The sequence below is a fragment of the Eretmochelys imbricata genome, chromosome 18 (genome assembly GCF_965152235.1).
Source record: "Eretmochelys imbricata isolate rEreImb1 chromosome 18, rEreImb1.hap1, whole genome shotgun sequence".
Classification (NCBI taxonomy): Eukaryota; Metazoa; Chordata; order Testudines; family Cheloniidae; genus Eretmochelys; species Eretmochelys imbricata.
Window position 1 is genome coordinate 5,877,530 of NC_135589.1, and position 15,385 is coordinate 5,892,914.

The window sequence follows — 15,385 nt, forward strand, 5'->3', positions numbered from 1 at the left end:
CAGTCTCTCGCTCATGCGTGCGTGTGGTGTCTGCAGAGCAGCGTGCTATGGAGGCCACTGTAGGTCCATAAGCCATTTCAAGGCCTCCTTTGTGACATGGTGGTTAACATCCAGTTCACCTTTGAATCCATATTTGAGGCACTGCATGATGATGTGTTTGATGGTTCGGATGTTCTCACCGCAGTCACAGGAAGCGGAGTCTTTGATTTTCAGCTTGTAGCCATGCCATCCTTGGTTTGTTCAGGTGCTGTTCAGTGCAGTCCAAAGACTGCATGGCAGGTCGAAACTGGGGCAGCGGCTGGTTGGGGCAGTAATCATATGCTTGTTTGGCATGGTAGATGAGGTCCAGACAGTTGTGCCCTTCTCTGGCTAGATCCAGAGGCATGGGGAGGGCATAGTGCCATCTCTAAAATCAGGCTGTGTGTTCAGTACTTCCCATTACCAATGGGCCAAGACTGGCCTGTGTTTCCAAGCACTGATGACTCTCAAATCACCGAAGCGAATGGCTCGTATCCAAAGCATAAGGAATAAATATTTAGACACAAATGCATGCTGGAAACATGAAACGATCACAAAGAAACATTAATCCTGCTCAGAAATCTCCTTCCCTTTAAAAGCACAGCCCTGCTGGCTGACCTGTGCCACGTGTCTCTGCTTCTTGGAAAATCACCTGCCAAACCTGTACTCATGGGTGCAAGCTGGCGAGCTTTTCAATGTGCTCAGCAAGCCATGGCGCAGGCCGAAGGACAGGCTTACAGCCCGTTATGTTGTCTGTATGGTAGGGCAATAAGGCTGCGAGGAGATAGGTGGATGCAATCGCAGTGAAGTCTGATGGAATTGCACTTGTTTACCCCAGGACTGAATGTGGCCCTGAAGCTGCATATGGGTGAGTTAAGGGCTTAGGGTTTCCTTACATCAGGGTGGGTCGCTGAAGGAATGTATGAATATGGCCCTAGAGATTGTAATGTAATTGACTGAAACTTGGAGGGCTATTCCCCTGCTCAGTAGCTGACACTGTCTCTTCTATTTTCAGTTGCAGAGTTACTTTGCAGCCTGTGAGGATGAGACCCCAGCAATTAGGAATCATGACAAAGTCCTGCAGCGGCTGTGCGAGCACCTGGACCACGCTCTGCTTTATGGGTAAGATCTACCAGGCTGTGGGACGGTGTGCTCAGCCAGCCTGTGCCCCACCCAAGTTACAGAGCTGGGCTTGAAGAAGGGATGGGGTGTTCAGGAAGGGGAACAAATGATTTCATTGTGCAGTATCCTAGTGGGATCCCCAGATGCATATTTTGGCTACCTGCTTCTAAACTCCGGTGTCAAGGTCATCCTAGCTGGAAAAAAATACTGCAGGGCACCAAGATTAGGGACCCAATTCTTGTTTCCACCTTTTCAATCTCTTCCTTCTTTTGTCTTTCCCTCACCATTTGAAAGGTACTCTCCTCCTCCCACCTCTCTGAATTTCCTCCCCTTCTCCTCTCTGTTTTTTATTCAGAACGAGGTGCTTGGGTTTTGAAAAAGTCGTCCCAGTTAGGAAACCCTCTGTAGCTCATCCTATCCCAGCCTGATGCTGAGACACCATGAGTGGTGCTCTTGTCATGACATTCAAGGATGGGTGGTTTCCAATATGGACTATGGAAAGCGCATCCCTCCCTCCACTCTTTCTAGGCAATAACTTCTTTGCTTCAGGGTCTGAAAGAAATGAATTCTTTCCTTAACTATCCTTGCCATTTCCATTCCCCCAGGCTGCAAGACCTCTCTTCAGGCTACTGGGTGCTGGTCGTTCACTTCACCCGCAGGGAAGCCATCAAGCGGATAGAAGTCCTGCAACATGTGGCCACCAATTTGGGGCGCAGTAAGTATTTTATTCTTCGCCTTCTAGGGCAGCTCTCTCAGCAGGCAAGTCTCAGTTCTAGGAAAGCTGGCATGAGATCTGAGTTGGTTTTAATTGCTGTAAGTTTGAGATTCTGGTCTGTGTTCATACCTGGCATATGCAGGAAGTCAGTGAAGTAGTAGTCACACATGCGATCTCTGAAGCTGGCCCTGTAGTACAGTCAGCAGTCTCCTCCATGTTTGCCTTGTCCAGACCAGGAAGTAGGGAGTCATTGTGTGGTGACCATAGGTAGCACAGGCTGTTTGTCACAGAGGTGCATAGATGACCTGGAATGAGACCATTTTAATAAGAAATGCTGCAAGCCCAGTTACCAGATGTTAGTGGAATGCCCCAATCTCCCATTTGGATGCTCAGATCTGGGCATAAAAGCCCATGGATCACTTGGGCCCTAAGACCTGGTTGAAACATGCAAATACAGATTGAAGTATCCAAATGCAGGATTTGGACAGCACCAGCACTGGAAACCTGTGCTGGGCATGGCAATAAAGTGTATTATCTGATGTCTCCCAGTTGTCCCCTTTTGGGGTTTGCACACAGATCTCATAGCCAGGCTTTTCTGAATCAAAGGTCTGGATGTGATTCTAGTGGATCTATGAAACAAACCAACCAGCCAGGCAGTGGAATTGGCTTGTGGGAAAGATTTTGGCAGGATGGCCCTAGGTGATCTGTATGGGCTCCTCCCGTTCTGTCTGGAAGGTTACTGTGTAACTGCCACAGGTACTGAAATTCCTTTTCCTTTGAGACAGACAGAGGAAATGTGATGTGAAATGTGCAGATGTTCTTTGCCCATTATTAAAAGTGCGTGGGACCTTTTTCACATCAAGGCCAGCTTTGAGCAGGAGTGCTGTCGAGAGCCCCACTGTTCTACCAGCTTATCTCTACTCTCTTCCCCCCGCTTCCTCCCTACCCCGGTGAGATGAGAGCAGAGCTGAGCGCATTCATCACTCTTCAGTGAAATTCACCTCTCTTTCCACTCACACTTTGTCCTCCAGCAGCTCCTGATTGTCTAGTATCCTGCTCATTATTTGAAATGATTTAGGGGGTGATTCTTGGTCTGTTAATCCTGCCTGAGCCATTCATTGTAATTATTCACGATTTGAAATAACAGCTGGTTTAGCTTTTGATTGCACTTGTAGGGCACATGGAATTGTGTCTGTTTTGTGATTGGGTGCGCACAGCTCTTTAGATTGTGGCTTCCGCTGCAAACACTCATGATCATTAATCTGAAATTAATTTCCTGCTACTAGTTTCTTAAAATTCTGGTGTCCAATAACATTCCTGCCAGCGAACTGATTCACTAGACTATTCATGGCATGTGAATGCAGATGGGGCTTGAACAGCCTCAGCAAACTGGTTTAAAAATATGAATGAATATTTGTAGGTCCTTTTTTTTTTTTTTTTCCCCCTCCCAGTATTTGCCCAGCTCTGGAAAGCAGGGTCTGCTGATAAATAACCTTTGATGCTTGTTTCAGGTCGAGCTTGGCTATACCTGGCCCTCAATGAGAACTCGTTGGAGAGCTATTTAAGGCTGTTTCAGGAGAATCTAAGTCTGCTGCATAAGTACTATGTCAAGTGAGTAGCACAGTCCTCTCAGCCCTGCCAGCTGTCTCTTGGGCTCCGCTGCTGGTTACATTTTTCTTTCAGGAAGCTAATCTCCATTTTTCTAGAAACAAACTTGCAGCAAATCAGGGTCCTCCCCCAAGGTCTTTGGAAATGCTGAGTGCTTACAACTGCCTTTCTAGGGAGAGGCTTGGCCAGTTGTGCGGGCGCTGGATTGGCTAGTGCTGCAGACAGCATGCTGGTGCTGTGATGTCCCAGGCAAAGAGGGAGGTGTGACTCCTCTGTGTAAATGTGTCTGTAGCCCTGCCTGGAGCTAGCTGGTGGGCCCACTCACGGAGTTTCAGCTGCATGGAGCCAGTCTCTCACTCATGGATGGTGGCGTGTGGCTGCAGGGCACTTGCTTGTCATGGCCAACTCATTCTTCTAAACATCAACAAGACTATGGAGTCTGCTGGAACATGATTGTCTTTAATAAACTAGACAGAGCCCAGTAAGGCAGCGATAAGGCACATTCTCTTACGTCCTTGATTGACATTTGGTAACATTTTAAAAGATGTATAAGTGACCTTAAGAGGTGAAATCTCATGATTTTCAGTGAGACTCCCAAGGGACTAAATCGCTTTTGAAAATCAGACTTAGGCTCCTAAGTCACTCAGGCCCCTTTGAACATTTTACCCATAGCACTTATCACCTAGTTTATGATCATGGCAGCCTCTCTGTATGTGTTCACAAATGTATTGGCTACTACAGGCACCTCCTGCTTTGTGTTACTGTACTTTGCTTCTCTCTGTCTTGAATGACTTTGACCCGCTCTTCCCCTGCCGCCCCCCCATAGATGTTCAAAGGAGACCATAACTGTTTTTATTTTGCAGTGAGGGGCGCTAGAGGGCCTGCCACTTGACCAATGCTTGCGATGAATTTGGTAAGCATGTGGGCTGTACATTTAAAGAAGAAAGCTCACCAGTTTCCTGGCTAATTTGATGCCCTCACTGCAAGTCTAGTAGATGTCTCTTGATCCTCAGGGTTTTCAAGGAGACTCCCTGTCTGCCTCTTTCATCTGGAGGACAGATGGTTACAGCATGCCCCGAACGCTGATCTTAACTCAGGAAGGGGCAAATGTCTCAAGGAGGTGCAGCCTGCTGGCTCTCCTGAGCCTTGAGCCTGCAAGAGAAGTATGCTGCCTTCACAGCCATTCAACCCTGGTTAGCCTCGAGCACTGATACCAAAGAGAAACCTTGGCGTGCTAAAACCAATGCGATCCCACTTCAGCTGTCTGAGTGTAAGGTTGTTTACTCTGTAGTTCAGGGTCATGTCCTGAAAACCAGATGGGTGGAGAATGTGTTTTGACTTGTAAGGTCATATGCTCGATGAGGGCACTCGCAACTGTTTTGTCTCCATGCCAAAGCTGAACGTTCTTATAATTTATCTGTCACAGGAATGCCCTGGTCTGCAGTCACGATCACCTGACTTTGTTCCTGACGCTGGTATCTGGGCTGGAATTCATTCGCTTTGACTTGGATCTGGTGAGAATTACTGTCTTGTTTCACTGGCTTCACTGCTGGATAGAAAGGCTGTAGAGCAGGAAAACTCCATACACCATTTGAAGCTTGGGCCAGCTTAATATTTAATAAACTCTGCCCCTTGGCTGTCCACGGTGCCTGCCAGAGAGATGCACCCTCAGAGCATCTCTGCTGCAGTAGCTATGGGATAGCCCTTGGTCAGAGGCATCATTCAGTTTCACAAGTCAGCACTTATCATAGAATCATAGAATATCAGGGTTGGAAGGGACCCCAGAAGGTCATCTAGTCCAACCCCCTGCTTGAAGCAGGACCAATTCCCAGTTAAATCATCCCAGCCAGGGCTTTGTCAAGCCTGACCTTAAAAACCTCTAAGGAAGGAGATTCTACCACCTCCCTAGGTAACGCATTCCAGTGTTTCACCACCCTCCTAGTGAAAAAGTTTTTCCTAATATCCAATCTAAACCTCCCCCACTGCAACTTGAGACCATTACTCCTCGTTCTGTCATCTGCTACCATTGAGAACAGTCTAGAGCCATCCTCTTTGGAACCCCCTTTCAGGTAGTTGAAAGCAGCTATCAAATCCCCCCTCATTCTTCTCTTCTGCAGACTAAACAATCCCAGCTCCCTCAGCCTCTCCTCATAAGTCATGTGTTCTAGACCCCTAATCATTTTTGTTGCCCTTCGCTGGACTCTCTCCAATTTCTCCACATCCTTCTTGTAGTGTGGGGCCCAAAACTGGATACAGTACTCCAGATGAGGCCTCACCAATGTCGAATAGAGGGGAACGATCACGTCCCTCGATCTGCTGGCTATGCCCCTACTTATACATCCCAAAATGCCATTGGCCTTCTTGGCAACAAGGGCACACTGCTGACTCATATCCAGCTTCTCATCCACTGTCACCCCTAGGTCCTTTTCCGCAGAACTGCTGCCTAGCCATTCGGCCCCTAGTCTGTAGCGGTGCATTGGATTCTTCCGTCCTAAGTGCAGGACCCTGCACTTATCCTTATTGAACCTCATCAGATTTCTTTTGGCCCAATCCTCCAATTTGTCTAGGTCCTTCTGTATCCTATTCCTCCCCTCCAGCGTATCTACCACTCCTCCCAGTTTAGTATGATCCGCAAATTTGCTGAGAGTGCAATCTACACCATCCTCCAGATCATTTATGAAGATATTGAACAAAACCGGCCCCAGGACCGACCCCTGGGGCACTCCACTTGACACCGGCTGCCAACTAGACATGGAGCCATTGATCACTACCCGTTGAGCCCAACAATCTAGCCAGCTTTCTACCCACCTTATAGTGCATTCATCCAGCCCATACTTCCTCAACTTGCTGACAAGAATACTGTGGGAGACCGTGTCAAAAGCTTTGCTAAAGTCAAGAAACAATACATCCACTGCTTTCCCTTCATCCACAGAACCAGTAATCTCATCATAAAAGGCGTAAAAGGCATAAAACTGCCTTCTCCAGTTCTACAAAAGATGACATTCTCCTCCCTGGTCACGGCCGGGAGAAGGCAGCAGAGGGCTGTCCTGTCGGGAAAGGAAACGGTGCTTCTACTAAGGGAAATTTTTGCCAAGCTCTGGCAAAGACTACTTATAAATCACTTGCCTTGCACCATAATATACACATTGCTTTAGAGCAGAGGTGGGCAAACTACTGCCCTGTGGGCCATATCCAGCCTGCAGGACTGCCCTGCCTGGCCCTTGAGCTTCCGGATGGGGAGGCTCGCCCCCAGCCCCTCCTCTGCTACCCCCCTCCCCTGCAGCCTCAGCTCGCTTTGCCACCAGCACTCTGGCCCGCCACTCCTGCCGGGCAGCGCAGCGGCATGGCTGGCTCCAGCATGGTAAGCGGGCGTGGAGAGAGGGGAGTTGGATAAGGGGCAGGGAGTCCCGGGGGGCAGTCAGGGGACAGGGAGCAGGGGGCGGTTGGATGGGGCGGAGGTTCTGGGGAGAGGCGGGGGGGCAGTCAGGGGATGGGGAACAGGGGGGTTGGATAGGGGGTGGGGCCCCGGGGGGCGGGAGGTCCCGGAGTGAGCAGTTAGGGGACAAGGAGCAGGGGGGTTGGATGGGTAGGAGGTTCTGAGGGGGGCGGTCAGGGGTGGAGAGTGGGAGGGGGCGGATAGGGGGCAGGGGCCAGGCTGTTTGGGGAGACACAGCCTTCCCTACCCAGCCTCCATATAGTTTCGCAACCCTGATGTGACCCTCGGGCCAAAAAGTTTGCCCAACCCTGCTTTAGAGCCTCAGTGAAACACACATTCCCTGCCTACGGAGCTCCCAACCCCAGAGAGGTGGGACAAAATAATTTCAGCCATTCAAGAAAGGGTCACTGGCTAGGAGAAGGTGGGGGAATGATTCCTGGAGGGAGGGCTTTGAAGGCAGAGGTGTGACAGACAAAGACGAGCATGAGGGCAGCGTGGGAGAAGGCACAACGAGTAGGAGAAGGAAACGAAGCGGGGAGGTGGAGATTGAATTCGGGGAGGGAGTGAGAGGAGAGATGCTGATGGGGATGAGTTGACATAGGGCCTTGCAGGCAGTGAAGGTGGATCTCATGTAGTAAAAGACCAATGGAAGTGAGTCCGCAAGGGATTTCCAGGTTGGGGGTTTCTAGGACCCAAACATGTAGGTTCCAAAATCCCTACTTGTGGGGAAAAGTGACTGTAGAACTAGAGAAGTTAGAGCCCGTCATGCACATGGGTGGAGAGGAAAGAATGGAGGGTGTTTCCCATGCGGTGCTGCTACCTAAGCTGCATTGAGCGTCTGCAGCCACTTGACTCCCTGCCCATCCTAAAGCAAAAGGCAGAGAACCCTAGCCCTGAGGACAGGAGATGCGTGAGGGAAGAGAGGAGAGGAAATGGTCATGGTGGCAGATTGTCTGTTGCCTTACTGCTTACGCGTTTAGAATATCGTGGCTACGAAGGGTTCTGTTATGAACTTCAGACATGAAGCTACACTGAAGCTTTCACTGAAGTCCATTTGAGGTGTGACATTTGGTTTGCTTTCTCCATTGGATCCATTTCCATCAGCCACTCTGTGGCTGGCACAGGTTTGCTTCCTGCTGCAGGTTCAATTTCCTGGTGGCGTCCTCTTCCTCCTCCAGTGTCTGGTCAGCGCAAGTGGCCTGCTGCTGGATCAGCAAGTCAGTCTTGTTTCCTCAGCATCTGTGTGCTCCAAGAAAAGAGATTGTGTTAGCCAGTGTCAGTAAATAGAGTCCCATGTATATGTGTGTGGAAATAGAAATGTGATTAAATCTAACTCTGGCACATATTTCCTAGGGCTCCCTTTGTCGCTCCTAAGTTATGAAAACAAAATATTTGATAACAGCCTGAGGGATAATGAAGTCATACAAAGGTTTATTATATCCAGCAAGGCTTCCTTCTCAGTCAGGGGAGAACTTTTCCAAACAGCGGCACCAGTTCAATCCCCAGTAGAAACTTAATCACATCACGAGCTACCATACAACCCTTGTCCCCATGCAGGAGTCAAACATCGGGGTGCTGCAAAGGCAGGACTGAGGCACGCTGACCGAGCTGTGGGAAGGGCCGGGCTAGCAAGGGGGTCAGGATCGAGGGGCGTTGGCAGAGCTGGGTAGGGGAGCCCAGGAGTGGAACAAGAACCGGTCCTACAGGGTCAAGATTGATGTGCAATGGTACATCTGTGTGGTGGAGGCTTGCTTGGTGCCGTACACAATTTGCCTGCTGCTGGCTAGTGCTTTCAGAGCGAAGGAAAAACAAGGCACTGGAATGTTGTCATCTCTGCTCATCCCTTCGTTTACTAAACATGCGCAACCAGGTTGTTTGCACATCTAATGTCCTGTTTGTATTACACACGGCCACCTGGGTTGTTGTTGTATAATGTCAGCACTGGCTGCGTTGTCAGAGGAAAGGCTGCGTCTGATGCAGTGACTCTCTTCTCTGTGGCTCTGCTCTCAGGATGCCCCTTACTTGGACCTGGCGCCCTACATGCCCGATTACTACAAGCCTCAGTATCTGCTGGACTTCGAGGATCGCCTGCCCAGCTCCATCCATGGCTCAGACAGCCTGTCGCTCAACTCCTTCAACTCTGTCACCTCGACCAATCTGGAGTGGGACGACAGTGCCATTGCACCTTCAAGTGAGGGTAAGTGGCCACCGAAGGGAGGGGTGGACGTGCAGCTTCTGTTTGCACAAGAACCTGAATGCTGCAGAAGAATGAGAGAAAAGCTCCCAGGTTCTAGGACAATACCCAGCCCAGCATCTCTTCTCACTGGGAGTATGATAAAAGCTTTGTAGCTGGACAGTACCCAGGCCTTCCCATATATCCAGTATGAGGGTGGCCCAGTCGGCTGTTAAGGCCAGAAGTAAAGTTCGCAGCAATTTTAACTAAATCTTTCCTCAGCTCCCCAGCAGCCTTCCTGACCTCCACAGCACAGCCAGCCTGTTGTTACTGTCGTAAGGCAGTCAGGAGCAATGCTGAAAGCCCCAGCCACACAGATTGGAGGCAGTGCAGGGCAGAGGGTGGACTTAGCAGGCATCAGTCCATTTTGTATTGATCTCCAAGCCCTTATTCGCTGCCATTATACTGGAGACTAGGCCCAAGCTACTGGCTCACAGCCTGTCAGGTCCCCATTGTAGATGTAACCCATCCCCTGCTCTGTCGCCATCCGCAGAACGTGTCTGGGTCCCAGGAATACTCTCTTATGGACTGTCCAGTCGTATGAGATATTGCCAATGTGTTGTCACAGTGGTTAATACGGGTTTCAGAGGAGCAGCTGTGTTATTCTGTATTCGCAAAAAGAAAACAAGCATTTGTGGCACCTTTTAACAAATAATCTTAAGGGTTAAATGCGGGAGATGCAGCTATGAGGTTGAAACTCACAAGAAGCTGGAAGTGTGGTTTAGAAATGGGAACTGGGAGTCCCAGCTGCTAGGTGCAGTTTTTGGCTCTGGCACAGATTCACTTCGTGACCGCTCTGCTCTGTGGCTCAGTTTCCCCATCTGTAGACGGGGATGATACTGACTGTCCCATCCCCCTCCCACAGTGAGATAGGGGACTCGGTAAAATAAAGTGTCCTAAGCAGTTTCTCATTCTTTTCAGATGATTGTTTTGTTTACCCCACCCCCCGCTGTTCACATGCTCCCCATGTCCCCCATCCCTCCCGACGACTTCTGCTTCTAATCCTCCGTTTTATCCCTCGTTTTTGTAGATTATGATTTTGGAGATGTCTTTCCTGCAGTGCCGTCCATGCCCAGCACAGCCTGGGAAGGTGGGACATAGTCACCTATTACCATGTTTTCTCTCTTCTGCGTCCTTTCCATACCAAGCTTGCTGCATGCAAATGATTTTTTTAAAATAAGAATGACCTTCTAATCTTGGTGGAATTCTGTAGCGGCAGAAACAAGCTCTGTGTTGAATGGATCTTCTGAGCTCAGAGTTGGAGCTCTGTGTCACTTACTCTGTTTGCTGGTGGGTGAGGTTTCTTTCCCTCCAGTTACTGAGCACCCACAGAGATTCCGACATTACTATACATCACAGAACGTTGTAACTGTTTCTCCTGATGCTGATTAGTATGTCACGTGCACCGAGCATATGTGTCTGACCAATGGTTGTAAGACTCTGCTCAGGACACTGGTAGCTGAAGTTTCTATCAAGTGAAATTGGATTTGTTTAATCAAATGACTATCTAATATACTGTGGGAGCTGGATTAATAAGGGAATCTTTTTACCAGAATAATAAACCTGTTAAATTAGTCCTGCCATGAAACTGACACACGGTGATCAGGGAACATCCCAAATGTATCAGGTAGTTATAAACTAAAGTACCAAAACGTTCCTTCTCAATACAGCATATGCTATATGTTTCCTGCATGTGGTAAAGAGCAGATGTGTTGATTAGCAGACATGTAGAGATCTACATTCATAAATTAGCCAGCAGGATATTGAAAATGGCTTCTGATGGAATTCTACTTTTAATAGAATTTTTGTTCAGTTTTAGGTGAGTTTTTTCTCCCCTTCACAGGCCTTGACTTAGGCTTCTCTCTTGGGTTAAAATATCTGTCAAAGCCATAACCTTCAGCTAATGACCTTATTTCGTTTGGTCATTGCGCTCCTTTTTAACCCTGGCTGTCAGCAATCTCTATTTCTTAGAGTAAAGGGCACATCTCCATTTTATGGGAGTCTGTTCTACTTTCTCTGCATGGAATACATCATCTCTACTCACATAAAGACATGACTAGACAGGTCTGTGTATTGTTCATATATAATTGGATTAGGAAATCTGTCTTCTTTACCCATGGAGGAAATATACGTATATATTTTCTGTCGTTTCTACCTAAAAGCTTGATAGATTCCTTCAGCTGAAATTGTTTTGTATTATCATCATCAAAACCAATACTTCATACCACATTTTGGTAAGGATCTGCTTGAATTCCATTAGGATGGCTTCTGGTCTCTAATGTTCTCTCCTCTGTAAACTTTCTCTCTCTCTCCAAGCACAAGAGACACACTCTTTTTGGTTTTCAGAGCACACTCTGAGTAGCCGAAAACAAAAAACCACTGAACCTTTTCCTGTTGCAGTCACATGTGGTTAACACACAGTCTCGCCTAGCTCTGGAGTTCTCTGCAGCCAGGGTACTAACAGCGTTTACTATTCTGACCATTCCTGGAACGGCTGGAATGAACTAATCTGTATGTGTTTCCTCACAGCCACTCTTCCCTCCAGGACTTCATACCGAGGGGTCCTGGAACTATGATTCCCCCACAAAAGCCAATGTTCCCCCACCACTACCCACAGCAGCTCTTGCTGGGAGAGGCTGGGAGCTTTTTTTAACCATAATGTTTTGACTGGGCCCTTTGGTTACCCTGGATGGAAGAAATTAGGTTTGATGCAGCTGTGGATTGCTAAACAGGGGATATTGGACAGCACTCATGGTGGCTGGCTTTGGTGTTGGTGTTTACTGGGGGTGTAGTTGGTGGGTATGGTGGTGTGCGTATTATCAGTCGTTGTCATGTCATCCCCCCTTTCCTCCCTGCCCCCAGCCAGGCAGCATCCAGGGTGTCATCTTATGGCAAGCCTGATTGGCTGTTGAGAGGTTGTGATTAATTCTGGTGTTTCATACCATTATAACAATGGTGTTTGTTCCCTAAACTTGTAAATACACTTTGAAAATGCAGAGAGTATTCACTGCATTTTTAAAACAAGAAACAATGGGCTACTTAATAGTATGTGTCGTTGCATGGGCTGTGGTGTAATCCCTCCTTGCTGTGCGAGATCGGTGCTGCTTCTGTGCGCAATTTCTGTTCATGCCACTATAACACAGCCCCAGCTGTGCAGTCTGATCTTTGGGGGCATGGAGCCACCCATGGGGGTCAGATTGCAAGGTTGGGCTCTAAATCATAAGGATCCAATTTTACAGTACTGATCAGACCTCTCTGCAATAACCTTGCTTGCATCAAAAAGACCCTTCTCTCCTACCTTAGCTTACTAAATGGATTTCTAGCCATATACACACAAATCAAGCAGTTAAGAATTTTTACCCCTCCTTTCACCCTTCCCCATTTAAATGGACCCTGTCAGAATAAAACCCTGTATTTTAGATAAAACCGAATAACCTTATTGGTAATAAAGGTAACAAATTAGGTGGCTGAAATTGAAATAGATCTAAAACGTCATTTAATTTTTCTGTTTTACTCAATTTGGATGGTGAAAATAGACCAGTCAGTTTCACTTTTGCGTCTAGTTGTTTTCACTTTCACTGTGGTTTCATATCTGTCACTGATAACTACAGGGCAATGTTTAAATTTAAACAAAAACACTGTTTTGAAATTAATATTCCCAAACCATCTCTTAACGTCGGATTTTATAAAAACCTGTTTGTTTTCCTAACGCAAAACGTACCTTTCAAGTGTAAATTACTGGACAGTCTCTTAATTCTGTTAAGCAAGTAGGCTATTGTTTCTGTTTCTTGATTGACTGAGCCCAATGCTTTAGATTGTTGCTTCCACTGGAAACACTCATGATCATGAATCTGAAATTAATTCCCTGCTAATATTTTCTTAAAATCTCTGGTTGCAGGAACACTGATAGATTCTTATCTGGCCTGAGAATGTCTGTCTAAAGGGTATGGTAATGTTCCTTTACCTGACTTGATTTTGTGGACAGATAACCCTGAGTGAGAACTGCATGTGTCCACAAATCAGAATTGCACTGTATCTTCTGTCCCTTACCACTAATATTGGCCCAGCCGGTTGTACTAAGACTTTTTTGTTCTCTGTTGTTTCTTCTCCCTTGCTGCTGGGTGAGTGATGTACTTCTCTCCCCACACCTCCAGTCTGCTCTGTTTATTGTATATCAGGAGGAAAGTAGCATCCACTGTTATGGGCTATCCGCTGCAATCTCAGAACTTCTCTTTCCAAAGCAGAGAACTCCTGGCAAAGGGAGTCTGAGCATTAATGTACCCTGAGCTCCATAGGGAAAAGGCAGCTAAATCCACCGCTACCCCTTAGTGGAGGACTGGCTGCCTCTGCTCGGGTGGTTTCTCTGAACTATTTCTCTGATTTCTCATCAGAGAATTGGTGAAGTTAATGAAGATCTTCTTTCTAGGGTTCTTTAAATCACCAGGCCTATAAGAACAGAAGGATCATTTCTTTATTGGTTGGCCCTGTGTTGCAGTTACTGTGCTTCCAGCCAGTTAAGGTTGGTCACATCAGTCTTGGACCCAGTCAGTGTCCCTCCTTAAGCAGGGGTGGTAGTTTTGAGCAATGCAAGATACTCCATCCACAACAGCATCTCTGGCCCCTGCCATCCCTAGGCTTTCTGCATGGCAGCTCAGAGAACAGCTGTGGCTTGGTCCTGAAGAAATGAGTTTGATTAATTGATGCTATTCAGATCTCCCTCTCACACACACCCAACTTGTAAGGGAAGCTTTGCACTTCTCCAGCACTGCCTGTGTATGTTTGCATGACCCTCCCCCCACTGCGCACAAGTTCTGAGCCCATTGAGGCTAAAGGCAAATGGCACCTTGGGCAGGCAAAAACATCCTCTGATTCTAGTGTCTGCAGGTTGCTTCCTCCTCCTCCCCCTCCCCCTCCCCCTCCCCCTCCCCCTCCCCCACAGCTGAGGAGCACAATGGAACTGAGGTCTGATTGTCTCTATTGCCCAGCCCAGTGGTCTCCAAACTTTTTGGATCGTGCACCCCATCAGTAAAAAAATTTGAGCACGCACGCCCAATATATGTATGTTTATTTATGTATAAATTATATCCATGTACTACTGTACTGATATAGTGTGTAAATTATAAAACATACCCAAAAAATAGAAATTGAAAAACGATGAGATAAAGATGAAATAAACAATATTTTTAAAATATTTTTTTTATTTATTAACGGTACAAAAAACCTTTTTGCTCTCACTAAAAGAAATTATTATTCATAATAATATTTTTAGTGGGAACAGTGTGATTGAATATGCTTTATTATTTTTGAAACTCTTGGTTTAACACTTTGATACAGCGGGCGCTCTGGGTGGGGTGTGGGGTCTGGGAGGGAGGGAGGTAGGGTGCGGGAGGGCGCTCTGGGTGGGGTGCGGGGTCTGGGAGGGAGGGAGGTAGGGTGCGGGAGGGCGCTCAGGGTGGGGTGCGGGGTCTGGGAGGGAGGTGGGGGGCGGGAGGGCGCTCAGGGTGGGGTGCGGGGTCTGGGAGGGAGGTGGGGGGCGGGAGGGCGCTCAGGGTGGGGTGCGGGGTCTGGGAGGGAGGTAGGGGGCAGGAGGGCGCTCTGGGTGGGGTGTGGGGTCTGGGAGGGAGGGAGGTAGGGTGCGGGAGGGTGCTCAGGGTGGGGTGCGGGGTCTGGGAGGGAGGTGGGGGGCGGGAGGGCGCTCAGGGTGGGGTGCGGGGTCTGGGAGGGAGGTGGGGGGCGGGAGGGCGCTCAGGGTGGGGTGCGGGGTCTGGGAGGGAGTTAGGGGGCGGGAGGGCGCTCAGGGTGGGGGGCGGGGTCTGGGAGGGAGGTAGGGGGCGGGAGGGCGCTCAGGGCAGGGATGCAGGTGGAGGCTCAGGCTGGGGCAGGCAGGGGGTGCAGAGAACTTACCTGGGGCAGCTCCTGTTTGGTGCCAGGGGGTGTGCAGGTGGCTCTGCGCAGCGCAGCACCACCCCCATGGCCACGATTCTGGGAGCTGCCCTCCCCCCCCCCCCCGGCAGGTAGGGCCACCCGGAACGCAGGGGCTTTAGGGGCTTCAGGGTCCTGGGCTAAGGGGGCCCCGGGGCCCTGGCCTGCAGCTCCAAAGCCCCTTTCGGAATGCGGCCCTGCGAGCACGGGCCGGAGGACTCGGGAGGAGCAGGGGCAGCCGTGCAGCCAGTGGCTGGAGAGAAGCGGCGCTTTCCCCTTCAAAGCGTCTCTTCTCTCCGGCCGGCTTTGAAGGGGAAAGCGCCGCTTCTCT

At 48.9% G+C, this 15,385-nt stretch overlaps 1 protein-coding gene across 5 annotated transcripts in view; it reads left to right on the forward strand.

Annotated features, from left to right (window-relative positions):
* PLEKHM2 (pleckstrin homology and RUN domain containing M2) overlaps nt 1-15,385 on the forward strand; it is a 71,895-nt gene that overhangs the window by 34,018 nt on the left and 22,492 nt on the right. For 4 of the 5 annotated variants that reach the window (XR_013348353.1, XR_013348354.1, XM_077837204.1 and 1 more), the window contains exons 2-7: nt 1,034-1,140; nt 1,746-1,855; nt 3,367-3,466; nt 4,890-4,977; nt 8,910-9,096; nt 10,163-10,222. Coding sequence is in view for 3 of the 5 variants with exons in the window: in XM_077837204.1 (XP_077693330.1) it covers nt 1,034-1,140; nt 1,746-1,855; nt 3,367-3,466; nt 4,890-4,977; nt 8,910-9,096; nt 10,163-10,222 (652 nt within the window). In the remaining 2 variants the exon portion in view is untranslated. The remainder of the gene's footprint in view (nt 1-1,033; nt 1,141-1,745; nt 1,856-3,366; nt 3,467-4,889; nt 4,978-8,909; nt 9,097-10,162; nt 10,223-15,385) is intronic. The other variant, XM_077837207.1, reaches the window with a different exon arrangement.